This window comes from Lagopus leucura, unplaced genomic scaffold (assembly GCF_019238085.1).
Source record: "Lagopus leucura isolate 7727_CA_CO unplaced genomic scaffold, USGS_WTPT01 Super-Scaffold_100004, whole genome shotgun sequence".
NCBI lineage: Eukaryota > Metazoa > Chordata > Aves > Galliformes > Phasianidae > Lagopus > Lagopus leucura.
In genome coordinates this window covers 39,580,871-39,598,468 of record NW_024962264.1, presented here as the reverse complement: position 1 = coordinate 39,598,468, position 17,598 = coordinate 39,580,871, and the positions used below count along the sequence as shown (strand labels likewise).

Sequence of the window (17,598 nt, the reverse complement as noted above, 5' to 3'; positions counted from 1 at the left end):
CAGAGCACCCGCACTGCTGCCAGTCTTTCATCTCTCAGGATCACATGTTGTGTGTTTCATTCATTCCACGACGTCATTCGCTGACACAGCCCATCATTCCAAACTTTCGTTTCAGCACCAGCTTCTTCTCATTGCACCACAGCGTCCTACTCTCTCAATTTTCTCTCCTTCACAGAATCGCAGAGGCTTGGGGGTTGGAAGGAACCCTTGCAGACCATCTAGTCCTACCCGCCTGCTAGAGCAGGTCCCCTTGACTAGACTATACAGGAAAGCGTCCAGACAGCTTTTGAGTATCTCCAGAGCAGGACGCTCCACATCCTCACTGCGCAGTTTGTTCCAGTGCTCAGTAAACCCTCTAAGGAAGGAAGATTTTCCTCATGCTTTTGCGGATCTTTCTGCGTTTCACTCTGTGCCATTCACGCTTGGCCACTTGCTGAACTCCACTGAAAAGAGCCTGGCTCCATCCACATGACTCCTGCCCGCCACATATTTATAAGCACTGATAAGGTCCCCTCAGTCCTCTCCTCTCCAGGCTGAATGGTTCCCAGTCTCTCAGGCTTTCCTCTTAAAGGAGGTGCTCCAGGCCGCTCATCCTCTTTGCAGCCCTCCAATGGAGTCTCTCAAGAAATTCCCTGCTTTTCTTGAACTGGGGATGGTACTCCATAGGTGGCATCACCAGAGCTAAGTATTGAGGGAGGATCATAGAATCACCAAGGTTTTAAAAGAATCACAGGATCACCCAGTCTAACTGTCCACTGATCACCAGTAGTTCTAACTAAACCATGTCCCTCAATACAACATCCAAACATTCCTTGAACCACCTTCCTGGTAGCCTATTTCTGTGCCTGATCACTCTTTCAGAGAAGTAGCATTTCTTAATGTCCAGCCTGAATGCCCCCTGGTGCAGCTTGAAGCCGTTCCCTCTAGTCTTATCACAAGTTACATGGGAGAAGAGGCCGACCCCCAGCTCAATACAACCTCCCTTCAGGTAGTTATAGAGAGCAATAAGGTCTCTCCTGAGCCTCCTCTTCTCCAGACTGAACAATCCCAGCTCCTTCATCCGCTCCTCATAAGACCTGTGCTCCAAACCCTTCACCAGTGTTGTCGCCTTTCTTTGAACGCACTCCAGGGCCTCAATGTCTTTCTTGCAGTGAGAGGCCCAAAACTGGACACAGTGCACCTCTGCACCATTCCAGTGCATCCCATCAGCTGCCAAAAGAAATACAGAATCTTGCTGCTTTCTGCAACCTGGAAGCCTGGACAGAGGCACTTCTATCTTGGAAAACATGGCCTATGCCCACTTATCTTTCTAAAGAGATGATAGCCACTTCCAGTCGTCCTAAGTACACAAAGGAAGACATACAGTGCTTGCTCAATAGCTAAGTAAAGGAGACTGAAATAAGGGGACAGACAAAACTCCTTTCTAGCATGTCAGTCCCTAACTTCTACTGATGCATGCAGTTTTCCCACTCCACATGTAGGACTCTAAACACTAGCCCTTTCTGAACCTCATCGTATTCATCTCCAACCAATTCTCCAGCCTGTCCAGGTCTCACTGAATGGCAGCGTAGCCTTCTGGTGTGGCAACCACTCCTCCCAGCTTCATATCTTCAGCAAACCTGCTGAGGGTCCATTGTATCTATCCATCTAGTTCACTGATGAAGGCGTTGAATGTAACTGAGCCTAGTACCGTGCCCTGGGAAATTCCAATAGCCTTTCAAGGCCTCCAACTAGACGCTGTGGTGCTGATCACAGCTCTCCGAGCTCTGCCAGTCAGCTAGTTCTCAACTGTCCACTCATCTATCTCATACTTCCTAAGGTTACCTACAAGGGTGCTTTGGGAGACAGTGTCCAAAGCCTTGCTGAAGTCAAGGTATACAGCATCCACTGCTTTCCTCTCATTTACCCAGCTGATCATGTCATCATATAAGGCTACCAGATTGATCAATCATTATTTCCTCTTGCTGAATCCATGCTGAGCAATCCCAGTACCTTTCTTTTCATCCACCTCATTCAGCAGTGGGCCTACGTTTTCCCTAACTTTGCTTTTGCTATTGACACACTTAAAGAAGTTTTTCTTGTTGTCCTTCCTTGACCTCCGTCAACAGATTTAATTTCAAGCAGGCCATAGCCTTTCTTATCGCACCCCTACATGCACTGGCAATGTTTCCATATTCCTCCCACATGACCAGACCCCTCTTTGACGTTCCAAAGACATTCTTCTTCCACTTGAGTCTTTCCATGAGCTCATCCGTGCAGGTCTCCTGCCAAGTTTGCCTTGCTTCTTACTCCTGGGGACACATCAATCTTCAGATTGGAAGAAGTGGTGCTTGAATGTCAACCAACTCTTAGGGCCCTTTACATTCCAATGCCCTAACTCATAGGATACCTCCAAGCAGGTTCTTGAAGAGGTCAAAGTTTGCTCTCCTGATGTACAAGGCTACAATCCTATTTATTTCTTTGTTTCTTCCACATAACATCTTGAACTCCACTTTCACATTGTTGCTGCATCCAAGGCTTCCCAAGCCTTCCCACTCCCAACCAGTCCTTCCTTGTTTGTAAGAACAAGGTCCAGCAGCACGTCTCTCCTCCTTGAGTCCTCCATCACTTTCATCAGAAAGTTATCTTCCATGCACTGCATGAACCTCCCAGAACGTGTGTGCCTGGTAGCGTTGCTTTACCAGCAAATATCTTCTATAGACACTCTGGCCCCCTGAAAAGACATCTGTTGGTTTTTCTGCTTATATAATTCCAACTTTTTGATACCAGCCTCAGAGAAGTTTACAGAATGGAATAGCAAAGAGAAATTAAATACAGCATTTATATCCTGTAATGCATAAATGCTTAAAGTACTGTAGTTGGAGCCCTTAAGCAGTGAATATCCTCCTGACACTGCAGCAGTAAAATTTTATGCTAGCTAGCAGCATCATATTTGTTTTCCTAGCAATAGAATTCATTCTCTGCACAAAAAGAAATGCAAGGATTTGAAAGGACTCAAAATTAGCAATTGTTATAAGACTCCCATTCTATAATAGCTCTTTTCCACTTAGCCATTCTCCTTCACTAAGTGAACAGAATCAACTGTCATGAATGTTTAACAGAACCTCAGCAATATTTTCATTACATCTGTTCTATGCATAGTCTGTCAGGTCACATCTAATGCTAATATTCCTTTGTCTTAGTTTATCAACCTCTTTGTCCATCTTCCTGTTCCTTTTGTCACTCTCTTCTTAGCAGGAGGTTTCAGGATACAATAAGGTTAGTGATTCCAGCTGGTTGCCAAATTACACAGAACAGTCATATACACTTAATATTTTAATAGGTGGCATTTTTTTCCAGTATATGAACAAGAAGGGCACATTGGCCTTTGGAGTTATTTCCATTATCTGTTTCAGCTGCAATTCTATTTTAATAAATTATTCAGCCTATATTCTACAGTTTCTTTGAAATAATGAAAACAACATCTGCTCCAGAATACAAATGCAAAGACAGCATTCTAAAACAAGTACCAATAAAACAGCAGTAGATTTATGTAAAATGTACCTTAGCCCAGAAAACTACTTTCTTCTCTGCCATACCTAAACATTTATGTGGCCGAAGACTTGAGATATTAAATTGCAAAAATCAACAGGAAACAAAGGGATTTGCTCTCTAATGAATTACAAAGGATTGGTGTTTTAAACATTGTACTCAACTGATGTTTACACACTATTAGAGATGAATGTTAGAGAGCATCCACCTCGCAGCAGACCATCACTTCAAAGGTAGACCCATGCACCTGAGCAGCCTGGACTGCTCCCAGAGTCCACAGTGGAAATTTCATAGGAAGTCACTGTGGCCTGTCTTGGAAAAAAAACGAAACAAACAAACAAACAAACAAAAACAAAGCAAAACAAACAAACAAAAAAAACCCAAAAGGTAACAGCAAAAAAAAATATATATATAAATAAATAAATAGATAAATAGATAAAGCACACAATCCCTCCTGTGTTTCTCAGTGATTTGATTTTTCTCTGATCCATGCCACCACTGTTATGCTCTCCACATCCCACCATGGTTGGTGCTGGACTTTCCCTGTGATAATGTTGCGGCACTTTCAGATGTATTGGACACATCACTGTCAGAAGGCCAGAGATTAATGCTGGTGCTTCCTTCAAGACCCCTCCTACTGCCATCCTCAACTACTGCTTGCCTCGAATATTTTCCTGTCACTTCTTTTTCAGAATCCTTGGATGCGGCAGCAGCCATGCCTATTAACTTTCTCATGGACTCAAGCTCCCTGCTACCTCACAATAGATCCACCATATAACCTAGGATACACTGCAGAAAGGGCTGTAGTAAGACAACAACTACTCTATCTGATTTTTATTTTCTCGGATCAAATTATTACTGCTGGAATGGCTGCCGTGGGGCAACTGAGCCCCGTTTGTCCGATGTAGCTGATAATGGAGCAGAATATAAAAGTCACCTTCAATGGAGGTCAGTTTTTGCGCTGTAAATGCAGTACAGGCAGAGGCAGAGTCTCTCTTAGTGACTTGGAATAGCTACGCTCTTTCACCAGTCAGTCAAGCACCGAGGAACAGCTTTGTCATTTCCGGTAATCACACCAATTACAGACACATCTCCTTCACTGACTGCCAGTATCCTAGAATTTGTCCAAATACACATCACTGTATTATTTACGTTAGATTTATTAACTCTAAACACATACGTTCATTAATTGAATAAGTTTGCTCTTGCAGTTCATGAACTCCAAAACTTTTGATATTCATCTAAATATTTTGTCAGCAATGTGTATAGGGATGCAGCATAACTGGCATTCACTTCAAATTATTTTAAAATCCAAACATATTTCATTCCAAAACTGATTCTCCTCCTGCAATCTCAGAAACATGATTTATTGACTAAATTCAGTTTGCTCACTGTTAATGAAACTTGGTTTTATGGGTTTTGTTGTGGGTTGGAAGAGTGTGGAGAATGTACAAAAGCTGGTGTCTGATCATATGGCAAAGAAAGTTGATCTGGTTGCCTTGTTGTCATAGACCAGTGCTTTTGACTTTATGATTGCAAGAGAGGGGCAAGGTACCAAGAAATTAAATCTACATTATATTGCAAATGAAACATATTTTAGAAGCTGGATATTTTGTTATCTAGTCTTATGAGCACACCAGCTTGGATGCATTAAAAAAGCAAGCAAACAAAAACTTCTTCAAATGCTCCAAGAACACCTTATTTGGTACAGTATTTCTACCTAAAGAGGAAAACTGACATACAGTCAACACAGCTTCAGGTTTCAAGGACCTACCCTAAGTGGCAGCTTCATAAATCTAGACCCCAGCTGACTGCGGCAACTTTGAGCAAACTTCTACCTCGCTGCAAAAGTTTCATTGCCAAACTATATAACCACTATAAAGGGACATGATGGAGCAATAAAATATTCATCTTATTTTACACAAAATACATAAGATGAAAGGAAGCGCAGGAAACATGGGGTGCAGAGAATCATTCAGCAGATCACAGAGGCCTCTTTGCTGGAAAATATCTGAAAATATTTAGTCTTCACAAATGTTTCTGCGATATCTCACTTTAAGTGTGACTTCACCTGCATCAAGGACAATTTAGCAAAGAACAAGAGAGCCCATCCAAGGGAAAAAAACTTCCAAGTTTCTCTCCAGTGCGAGGACAGTTTCAAGGAAGATCCTAAAAAGCTTACTGTGCCAGTCATTTAATTTAAAGCACGCTGTATAAGACAGTACATAAATTTTTCATCATCATGCGACAGCTACACATACATACAGGAATGTAGTTAGTAAGCAAAATCTTCCCCAAAGAACAGGGCTGCCATTGCGAGCAGGTCATTCTAGCAAACCAACACTTACTTCGAGCTGCAAGATTAATGCCTTTGGCCTCTTTTGAGAAACTCTTATCCTAGCAGGCAGCCCTTTGAACTTCTATAAATCTTTCAGCACAGCCAACAATTACATAGCACATCATAAATACATAAATGAGTTATCAGAGTTTAATGAATTTCACCTTGCTGCCAGTTCATAGTGATATTTGCAAACAGAATCCAGTTTCCCTGCTTTCAAAAATACCTTTACTTCTCTTGATTACTTTTTAAGGTGCAAAACAATATGGTTATAGGTAATGAGGGGACACCAAAAGAACTCACTAAGTGTTTTGAGTTCCAGCACTTCTCTACATAAGAAAACCCTGCAAGCTCCTTTCAATAAGCAAAATGTCTGTAATACTGCTTTTTTGCACATGCAGTTTTAATTTTATACAAGGAGGAAGTCTCAAAAAAGCCATCAGTTAGCCTAGTAAGTCTACAATGATCTTAAACAAGTGTATAGAGACTAAAAACAAACAAACAAAAAAAAACAAAACAAGACACAAGACATGCTAGAAACTGAACAGTTCCTCCACCTGCATCATCATGCATTATTCCTAGTTTTGCTAATTTGACAGAAACCTTTATTTTCCACTCACGGGGAAAAACAAAACAAAACAAAACAAGCAACTTTGTAAAGACAAAATTTGACTGCAAGAAAATAATTCTGCGTTCAGTCAGTGACAATTTGCACTTCACCAGCTAATTGGAACTCCTGCAAAAACCGTGCGAGGCGCTGCCAGGTGCGCCGAGCTCTGCTGCCCTCGCAGTGCCACCTGGCGGGTTTCAATGTACGCTCTCGATGGACTTTCCCGACCGTGCTGGAAAATTCGGATTCCTGCACAGGTCCGCCTTTTGCCTGCAGCGCACATCGGTGGCTTAGGCTTGCCAGGTGCACAGCGATGTGTGTGAGCAGATGAGTGTGCAATTGCCACCTTCACTGAACACCCTGCAACTGTCGTTGCTGAGGTTCACTAGCAAGAAGTGCTTCAGCTGCCCAGGCAGCAAACGTATTACTATTAACTTTCCAACAACCTGGAGATCCTCCTGCACCTTTGATAAGGGCTACAAGCTTTCCAGGACTTTGGATTTCAGCAGCTAATTGAAAAGCTCCTCAAATCCTGCTTAATTCCTCACCGGTTTCACAGGTGACCAACTAATTACCTTCAAAGGACTTGCAAGACATTATATGTATCAGAAGATGCTATCAAGAACAAATAAGGTATTACCATCACCCTTCCCTTGTTTTTGTCTTTAAAATTTCTCTTTTGTAATTAGTTTAATATTCACACACTAGAATCAACACATGGAAGATCAGGCCTTTAATCAGGCCTGTTAGTGAAAGCAACTTCCTGAGGATAATAATTGTGGACTTCCCCAAATAACTTATTTCCCTAACTAAAACATGAAAAGTCATTCACTATCCCAACTTCTCTCATCTCTATTGTAAAAATGTCATCAACATTTTACACACATTACACATATTTATTTTATAAATATTATGCTAGCATGGGCCTTTAATTTGATGAGTTATTTTACTTTGATATACTCCAGCATTATACTGAACAGTATAATTTCAACCTTCTACAATGTTTTCCTTTTCAACCATTTCTTGAAAATTTTAATTTTAACTAAGCCAGAACATTATAATTCACAAAGCATATCTTAAGTATTATCAGCCAGCTTTGAACACTTTAAATTAAAGAAAAAAACAACCAACCTTTAAACAGTCCTGTTTTCCAACTGGCTACAGATACATTTTATAAAACAAAACGTTGATTTGAAGAGCAACAAGAGTTTATAATTTTTTTGAATTCTACACAAGTATTCTCCAATGCTTCATAGGGAGAATTTAAGAGAGTTTAGTCAGAATTCAGAAGGCCAATTTTGAGAGCAAAGTCCCACAAGAATACTGATGCAGTAGAGCAACCAACACTGAAATGTATCAAGCTTCAGTGCTCCACTTGCACACAGGAACTTGTGGAATAAGGAAACAAGTTATTACAGAATCAATGGAATTGCTCTAACGAAATATCTGTATCAAAACGAACCATGTTGGTCTTGTATAGCAAGCAGTGTCAGTAGCAGAAAAAAAAATACTTCTGGTACAATCTTTTTGGAGAAATGAACCAGATAATGCTCGTGTGAATGCATTTCAGTTTTGTGTGTCAGTCCCCTCTGCCTACCTACACCTGGCCGCTCCATTCTCCAGCATGTAAGGAAGCAGCCAGCAGTCACAGTGCCGTCACCTTTCCATTCTGAAACTGGCATAAGCTACTTTCTGCCTTCTGCTGTCAGACTGCTCAGAGAGGAGCACCCTGACAAATCCCTTAGCAGGTGCTGAGAAAAAATGCATCTGCCAAGCTTGCAAAAGACTTAATTCCTTGGATTTTCTTGTATTTCTAAGCCAAGAAAGAATAAAACAAAACAAAACTAATCTATCTCTGAAAATGGACAATGAGCATAACGATTTACAAAGTATTTATGATTTATGTACTTACATTTTTGTCTACCAGAATGAGCCACTGCAGCTTCCAGCACACGGTTACAGGGCTGCTGGTAAAAGCTAAGCACCAATGGAGCTACCTAAACACAGAACCGTCTGGTTTTCTGGGAGCACTGACAAACCAGAGGTGACCAGGACCAACGAGCTCACAGAAGGGGCCGGCAAAGCTGAATTTAACGAGGGACAAACCATGTTTGGGTTTCAGCCTCGGCTACTAACACAAAGGGGCCGAAGCTTTACCAGACCTTAGCAGCGAGCACCCGCACACCGCAGGCCACGGCACAGCCCGCCTTACCGCCCTCAGCCCCTTAGCAGCGCCACCCCAACTCCCGCTCAAACACCGCCCCCCTCACGGCGATGCCTGCCCCCTAGCGGCCACTCACATCGCGCGTGCGCATCGCGCGCGAAGTGGGCGGCGCTGCGTTTCTTCTCCGTTCGGGAGCGGTTCGCCATGGCCGGCGGGGTGAGAGGGCGTGCGGATCCGAACCCTTATGAGCGTAGCGGTCTTATCGCTTTTTCCCCTTTTTGTCCCCTAAGAACGCGCTTTCGAGAGGCGGTGCGGGGGTATGCTCGGCACCTCTGGGGTCCTTCGCTCCGGGAGGCCGGAAGTGGCGGAGGGCCGTGCGCGGGGCTGCCGGGCGGGCCGGGGCGCTGCGGCTGGCGCGGCTGTGCCGAGTGGCAGCGTTACCGCAGCCGGCATCACGCGCCGCGAGTTTCGAAGCGCCATTCTGGATGCGCGCTGTGAGCTTGAGGGACATCCGAGCTGAGCCTCCGGGGTGACTTTTCTGCCCCCTCCCCCCCAGCCGCCCGCCTGTCTGCCTGCCGGAGCTCACCGAAGTGCGGTATTTGGGGCTGCCCCCAGAAAGAGCCGCTTCCCGCGAGGAGCGGGAAGGCTGCCGAGGGATTTTCACGGAGTGCTTCCCCGTTTCTACGGGAAATCGGGCAGTGCTGTTGCAGAGTATCGATGCCTTTTGCGCTTCGTTTGTCGAATTCAGAGTTCCTGCTGAAATCTGGCACGTTCGGCAGTTAGGAGTCAGCAACTCGCATCTGGTCGTGGTGTGCTTTTGTAGTATTTACCCAGGGTATAAAAAGCAGAGCGGGGGGCAGCTGTGTCCAGTCACGGTGCCGTGGGTTGTGGGAATGGTGCCCGTTTTGTAGAGCTGTCAAACTTCGGCCCCTTTGGGTTGGCAGCAGTCACTTCTGCATGCTTTGAGCCAAAGGAAGTGCCTGCAGCTGTGCTGTTTCACCTACCTGGCAGCATAGGACAAAAAGTGCTGCAAAAAGCCATAAAGTGCCTGTCATTTTGTTGTATATAGTTGATGAATCAGGTGCAGCAAACTCAGAATGTCTTGGAGCTGCTGTTTCTTCCAGGCAGCAAGACATCAGTAAGGCTGGGTGTCTGTATGGATGATCTTGGGAGAAGCCCACAGGAGCACCATGGATAGAATGCACCAGAATGTCATTTTTTTATATCAACTGGTAGTGCACACTATACAGTACTTCATCTTTTCAGCCATCATTGCAATGGCTGAGTCCTTGTTGGCATGAAAGAAAATGGGTCCAAGATCAGTTATGGCATAACCAAGTTATTCCAGAATATATGGTTACTGCTCTGGACTAGATTGTAGAGGGGCCTCTTCCAAGGCAAGCAAGTCAGTGATGGCATTCCTGGTCAGGTTGTATGCTTGTAGATAAAGCCCTGAGTTTGATTCTACAGCTCTCTCACAGGTATCCTGCAGGAAATTACTGTACGTTGCATTGTCAGAAAGATGGATCTAACAGAAGGCAAAAAAATGGACTATTTGATACCCTGCCTGTTTTCTCCTTATTATATTTTTGCTCAGTAAGAGGCTAACATTCAAATTCCACGTGTTAGTTTACTCATTAACTTTGTGAAATGTAGGGCAATTAAGTCTTTGTGCTGAAATCACATATTTCAGATCTGGCATTCTTTCCAAAAGCTACTTGCCTTTCTATTGCTTCTTTGCTTGGCTGAACAAAAATTAAACTTCAATGAAACAATCAATGTTCTGTCCTCGTTTTGTTGTCTTTTAGGTTATTAAATGCAAGGCTGCTGTTGCCTGGGAGACAGGTAAACCTCTCTCTATTGAGGAGGTGGAGGTCGCTCCGCCAAAAGCTCATGAAGTCCGCATCAAGGTAATTAAATTGGTAACAGTATGCATTATATTTTGGGACGTTGGGTATTAAAGCTGTTTGTTTACCAACAGAGGAAATGTTGAATGAAAAGTGCAAAGCTGGCTGAGTTGAGAATGAAGTAACGAAGAAAACTATGGGGTGTAGATCTTCTGTTTATGGAAAACATTTTTAATTTCTATTGGTCTTAATTCAGTCTGGTCTAAAAATTATAGCTAGACTTGGGGGTCAGTAATTTCAAATCTGGGAGCCCAACTTGCATTGAGAAGACTTGGACTACTAATTCCTAGCTTGAGGAAACTAGATGATGTGTTTTGTCTGTTTTAACATCAGGATGTGGTTGATGGAAATGAGAAGATGTATCATCATAAATTTCCTTTTTTCAGAGTATGATGTACCACCTGCCTTGCCAGGAGTGAAAGTTAGCTTGTTGTATCACACACATTGCTTGGATCAGAAAGCTTCTGTTGGCAGTTTGTGTGAATTACTACCAAAGGGAAATATTGAAACCTGTGTTAGTATTTTTCAAGATGCCTGAGCCTATATATTTCTTTACAGATAGTTGCCACTGCTCTCTGTCACACTGATGCCTATACTCTGAGTGGTGCTGATCCCGAGGGATGTTTCCCTGTGATTTTGGGTCATGAAGGAGCAGGAATTGTAGAAAGTGTTGGGGAAGGAGTAACAAAAGTAAAGCCAGGTAAGAAAATACCTGTCATCTTCCATGTTTACTACCACGTAGTGAAGTGTCACTTTAGTAGATCAACTGTCAAATCTGGCTACTCACATGATATATTGCAGGAATTAATATAATGTTTTATTTTAGGGTGTATGTGCATGCATTCCTTTTGTCTGTGAGGAATAATGCCAATTATTCAATGTGTTCTTGGTTTAATGATTGGAAGACTCTGGATTTCTTACTTGAGGTTGGATCAACATAATGAGAAGATTTTTTTTTTTCAAGTGATAGTTATCACCTGTTGTTTTAATTAAAGAGCTTAAAAATGTTGAATCATGTTTCTGTTAGCTTGAGGTTGTTTTGTTTTACAGTCATGTTCCTATTTGTTCTGGAAAGATAAACTTCTGATTAGCTGTCTGTTCAGGTATGAGAAAGTGTTCTAGCTAGCACTCCGTAAACAGTGCTACTCTATACTCTAAGCAGTCTCTAACACACAGAAGTTTTAAATGAGCAGCTGCTTATTTAAAAGCTGTAAAAATGGAGTAACTTCACTTTTCTCCCAAAGCCTTCATTGACTCAGTAATAGCCATTTTTATTTTTTTTTTCACTAGGGGATACTGTTATCCCTCTGTACATCCCCCAGTGTGGTGAGTGCAAGTTCTGCAAGAATCCTAAAACTAATCTGTGCCAAAAGATCAGGTCTGTATGCTTTCTGTCTTGACCCCAGTTGCTGTCTTGAGTCTAGTTGCTGTTGAACATATACCTGTTTAGTTTTCAAAAATAATTGAGGGATTCTTTGAGAAGTAGAACTGTTGGTGAATCATTTTATGACATGGTAAGTATATGCTTTAGGGAGTCAGTTATAAATTCCTTTATGTTCTTCCTTAATATGTCTTGAATAAATCTTTTTGTTTTCACATTTGTGAAGGTGAGAGCTGTTAGCTTCTTTCCACAGCTTTGAAAACATAAATGCTCTAATTCCATATTTAATCCATACTTACGGGAAATACTTCAGAGAATTTAGCTCTTGGTGCAAACACCAGAGGTTTTGAGGGGTACAGAATTACAGAGAAGTTGTTTTTCCTGAACGCCTGCTTTCCTGCTGCATTTCCAGCTGGTAAGCAGTAGAGGTGGTAAATCAAAGAAGGGAAGGACTCTCTGTCTTTGGGACAGACGTACCATTAATATTTGATAGGTGGTCTAGCTTGGATGCAGTGGGTGGAAGCAATTGGTACTACAGTGAGTTCTGGTGATCAGGGAGAATATCTGTCTTTGGTCACTATCTTCAGCCCACAGAAATATGGTATCTCATTTTGTAAATTGAGAGCTGCTCTCTGTACCTTTCATGCTTTAAAGTTACTCTGCTGCAATTTCAGCTGGAAATTCTTTGTTTCACCCAAGCATGCTGCCACTCTGGTAGCAGCAGGCCACAGGAATAACATGACTGCTATTTGGGCACTCTATTTAAATTCCTGTTTAAAAATAAGTGAGATTACAGCGTAGATTCCATTCCGAATAAAACAGTCTTGCAAAACCAAAGGCTAGAGAGACATAACTACAGGTGCTACACCAGGGAAGTGGACTGAAGGAGGTGAAGATGGGAGTATGGTACTCCCATCTTACGGCACAAGCAGCTAGGATTGGTAGCATGCTGAAAAACTCCGCAGTTCTTTCTGTGCTTCTTTGGAGGAATTAACAGCACAAAGTGTTAGGAATCTAGTGTCTGATTTCTGTCAATTTATGGTATATTGCAGTGTTTCAAAAATCTGTGGTGCAATTATGTGACTGTACCTTTAAGTAGACTGAAAGGATACCTTCTAGTGAGATTGATTACTGCTAAAGACTGACTACTTTCCTGTCTTTGCCTTAAGAATTACTCAAGGGAAAGGACTCATGCCTGATGGTACCAGCAGATTCACCTGCAAAGGAAAGCAGATTTACCATTTCATGGGGACTAGCACCTTCTCAGAGTACACGGTGGTGGCCGATATCTCAGTAGCTAAGATAGATCCTGCAGCACCTCTTGATAAAGTGTGCCTTCTGGGTTGTGGCGTCTCTACAGGCTATGGGGCTGCTCTTAACACTGCTAAGGTAAAGGCTTCTGGTTGCTTCTGGCCTTTCTCTGCAACTGTATCTGAGCCAAAGTACACTAACACTTTAGGGACTACACTGGAACCATGATGTACAAGTTTTCTGGGTTTTAATGGTCTTTAATTGATGAGGTTTAACTAAGAATTTCTAACATCTCAATAAAGGCCAGATCAGATTAGAAGAAAATTAGAGGAAATGCACGTAAAAGATTCTGCATTGGTTTTTTTATATCAGCCTTTCCAGAAATTATGAAGTCACCTTAATCTCAGTGCAAATCTGTGTGATGGTTTCAAAGGTCAGGGTGAGAAAGAGAGCTGGTAGGTGAGTGCGCATGAGGCTTGGGCAAGTTTTGGAAGTGGAGTCTGGGCAAAGAAGAAAGCCTGGCACTTGAAGAGTTCTTGTGAGCTTTCTGTGGAGTTTGCCTTATCTAAGTTTTAAGATCTTGTAGCTACTGTATTTATGCCCCCTTTTTCTTCATAATAGATCTTTCAACCACTCATAGAATGATGAATTTTCTCTGTTGCTCATGGCTCTTTATTTTTCACCTAGGTGGAACCTGGGTCCACATGTGCAGTCTTTGGTTTAGGAGGAGTTGGGCTGGCTGCTATTATGGGCTGTAAAGCAGCAGGAGCATCCCGAATCATTGGCATTGACATAAACAAGAATACCTTTGCCAAAGCCAAGGAGTTTGGAGCTGCTGAGTGCATTAGCCCTCAAGACTTTGAGAAGCCCATACAGGAGGTGCTGGTTGAAATGACTGATGGTGGTGTAGACTACTCATTTGAGTGTGTTGGTAACGTTGGAGTCATGGTGAGTGTTTGCACAAATGCAGTACTTGGGGGGTGGTTAGCTACGTGCCACTTAGTTGTTCAGCTGAACAGGAAAATGAGCTGCTTTCTTGTTACAGAAAACATGCCACGGTAATTCATTAGTTTATTTTTAAATAGTAATGGTGACTACCATGACTAAAAAGGACAATTTATATCCAACCCTAATGAAAATGCTACTTCTTATGTTAAGATAGTGTTCTTACACTATGCAAACATTTTCTCTTTGAAATCATTTTAATTAACAAATACAATATGAAATATACTATACCACAAATAGTAAAATCTCAAGGACTGCTAAGTGTCTCTCTTCTTTCTCAGATAGTTAATTTAACCTTTAGAAACAGTGAGTGTAAAGCTAGGTTTTCAGGAATGACAGCAAGATTGCTAAGCTGCATGGTCTACCTGGTCTCTGCTTATTTATCCCAGCTCCCAGATGGAGTTCACAATGACTTCTCTGGAAGCCAGACAAGAAAAAAAAAAAGAGCAAAGTGAATCGTTAGCAGAATAAGGAATCTGAACAGGGAGACTTAATGTAACTTTCATTGTATTTTTACTGTTCCTTAAATTATTAATGTGGCAGTTCATTAACTGAGGGAGAGGAATTGAAACCTGTGCCAGTCTAGGCAGTGTAAACGTTAGCTATACATGCTCTGTTTTGTCCTGTCCATGTGTGAAGAGGGCTGCCTTGGAAGCCTGCCACAAAGGCTGGGGGGTCAGCGTGATAGTTGGAGTAGCTGCTGCTGGTCAGGAGATCTCAACGCGGCCGTTCCAGCTGGTAACCGGTCGCACATGGAAAGGGACTGCGTTTGGAGGTGAATAACTCTTTTGCTTTGGGGATAAAACTAATTTACAAAATGTGAGGATGCTTTATCTGATACTCCTACAAACAGGCTGCACACACATTGGTATGGCATATCACATATTTCAAAGAGAGAATATAGCCATACAACCATAACGTTCTAAGGGAAATGATGTAGTGTAACTGCTTTCTTATCAGCTAGAGGTTGGGATGTAGTAAAATGACCTTTGTGGAGATGGGAATTCACGTAAACGTGTTTGTGTCACTTAGTCAGTAGGCAGATCTTTGGGCTAAAGTGGGAACTTTTTATTTTATAGCTCTTTTATAACCGCCACCAACAGAAACCTGTTCAAAATTTTAGTTACCAGTAAACTTGATGAATTTCTTTATGGACCTCTTTTTCCAAGTAATACAAAACTTAGTTGGGTTATAAAGGTCTGTTCAGAGGCTGATGGAGAAGCCTAGTACAAGATTTTCTAGGTGAGGGCAGTTGAGTTTTGAAATAGTAATGAAAGGTTTGTACTCTCCTTTCATTCCGTATTCACTACCTGACTAGAGCAGGAGGGACAGACAGCAGCAGTCTCTGTTCCTTTTCAGATTTATCAGATAAACACCCACAGATTGGTTATTGGTTAACACCCAAAGATTATTATGTTTTCCTCCCTCTTTGTTCAGAGGTGGGTGGAAAGGGCAAAAACAAATGTGTGTTTGCTGTCTTTCAGGCTGGAAGAGCGTTGACAATGTACCAAAGCTGGTGACTGACTACATGTCCAAAAAGATCAAAGTAGATGAGTTTGTGACTCACACCCTGCCTTTTGACAAAATTAATGAGGCTTTTGATCTGCTGCATGGAGGAAAAAGGTAATGTTCATAACACTGAAAGGTGTAGATGTTTCTTTAAGGGTCGGGCATATACTGTGCACGTTCATTCTGAGACAGATATGTTTTATCTGGGCTTCTAAACACATGCCAAATCAGAGGCAGAGAAAAAAGCAAGCAACATATAAGGAAAATACACAGGTAAAGAGGATAAGCTATTCTTAGCTTCGTATTTCCAAATCTACTGCCAAAACATTCCTTCTTAGAAAAACAGAGATCAAAAGACAGTTTTTCCAAATACATTTTTACAATTATTAAACTATGAGTCTAATTTAGCAGTTATGCTGAAATCTACTATTTAGTTATTTTCATCAATTACTTAAGATAGATTACCAGCAGAAAGAGTCACTTAAGAGTCAGCTTTTAATAGGCTACTTCTTCAGGTATTTTCTCTGTGGTTTGAACTGGGGTTGAATGCTAATGTGAGTTTGTATTTCTTAATAGGGTCAGACAGCTTTTACAATGGCTTCTTCCTTTAGTAAGATAAACAGCAATTTGACTGTTCACACTGCAAAGTTCTGCAATTGACTGCAGATGGTGGGGGAAAAAAAAAGCAGTGTAAGTTACTTAAAATACTCCAAGTTGCCAAAAGAGGGATTGCCTGTAAACATTAGTTTTCCTCATAGGTAATTTGGCAAGTTACTGAAAACTGACACACATCATTTGAAAAGCTTTCCTGCCGAGTATATCTTGTTTGGGAACAGACTAAAGATCAAGGATAATGAGCATTATCAACACTTTTAGGCAGGTTTTTTTAATAAATATTTGTTAGAGGTATAGTTTCATTCTTACAAAAAATAGAAGTTAAATGAGAGTATGTCATAGCATACTTGAAAACTGACATATTTGTAACTCTTATTTTTTTTCTTTTCCATTTTAAGCATTCGAACAGTTCTAAAGCTTTAGAAGCAGCCATGAACCTTCCAGTTGGCCAGCCATGTGGTAACTGTCCTTTTATAATGGGATGGCTGACAAGGAGTAGGACCCTGCAACTGAAAACTCAGTGGGATTTTAGGAAGATTTTAGGAGGAGTCTTCTAAATATTAAATGACCTGTTCTTCTGGGAAAATAAAAATAATCAGTAACCACAGGGTAGTGTTATATAAATAACAAATACTGGTTTTGGAACTTCTGTATCCGTTCCTCAAATGTAATCGTGCCTAACTCAATTTACCTAATAAAAGCAAATTTCTAAACAGTGTTGCAACTGTTTATCATTAAGACATTGATGGCTGTATCTTACTGTTTTCCTTACGTGGTTTTACAGTATATGGATGAGCATTTTTCAAACTAAATAAAAAATGATGGGGGAATTCATTGGTTTGCTAAGAATAACAGGGTGAGAAGCAGCATCAATGTGCTGCAAGTGCACAGAGATGAATAAAAACTGTAGCAACTGGCAAGCTTTTGAGGCTGCTCAAGGACTACAAAGGACCTACTACCAAGCTCTACTGTGAAGCCAAGTAGGAGAGCAGACTGGTTGGATGAATGACCTAAAAAATGTCTGTGTACTCACGTTTCCTTGGAAAGTCAAGTCTATATTCTGCCTTATTTTCAATCTGGCTCATCACAGCGGCTGAAGGCAGGATTTTTGTAAAGTTGATAGCATAAAACTACTTTGTTGACTTGCCCTAATGGTGTTACCTCCAAGACTTCAGTAGCACAGAGAAAATTCTGTTATTTCCTTAAACTTACTGGCAACTGAAGAAGCATTTGCAGATTTGCAGCCAGTACTACAAAAAAAAAAAAAAACACAAAAAAAAAAACCAA

At 41.6% G+C, this 17,598-nt stretch overlaps 1 protein-coding gene across 2 annotated transcripts; it reads left to right on the top strand.

Moving 5' to 3' along the window:
- Window positions 1-8,780: 8,780 nt before the first annotated feature.
- On the top strand, window positions 8,781-17,024 carry LOC122180557 (alcohol dehydrogenase class-3). Of its 2 annotated transcripts, none has more exons than XM_042872279.1 (9): window positions 8,781-8,859; window positions 10,452-10,553; window positions 11,109-11,250; window positions 11,841-11,928; window positions 13,101-13,320; window positions 13,870-14,130; window positions 14,827-14,962; window positions 15,672-15,810; window positions 16,710-17,024. In XM_042872279.1, the coding sequence occupies exons 1-9, from the start codon at window positions 8,848-8,850 to the stop codon at window positions 16,732-16,734; spliced, it is 1,125 nt and encodes a 374-aa protein (XP_042728213.1). In that variant the 5' UTR covers window positions 8,781-8,847; the 3' UTR covers window positions 16,735-17,024. The 2 variants fall into 2 exon arrangements, with proteins under 2 accessions (XP_042728213.1, XP_042728214.1); XM_042872280.1 differs by lacking the exon at window positions 8,781-8,859 and adding an exon at window positions 8,873-8,893.
- The last annotated feature ends 574 nt before the right edge of the window (window positions 17,025-17,598 follow it).

Coding starts and splice junctions, on each gene's coding strand:
- LOC122180557 (XM_042872279.1), top strand. Junction 10,554..11,108: donor CTCATGAAGTCCGCATCAAG/GTAATTAAATTG, acceptor ATTTCTTTACAG/ATAGTTGCCACTGCTCTCTG. Junction 15,811..16,709: donor CTGCTGCATGGAGGAAAAAG/GTAATGTTCATA, acceptor TTCCATTTTAAG/CATTCGAACAGTTCTAAAGC.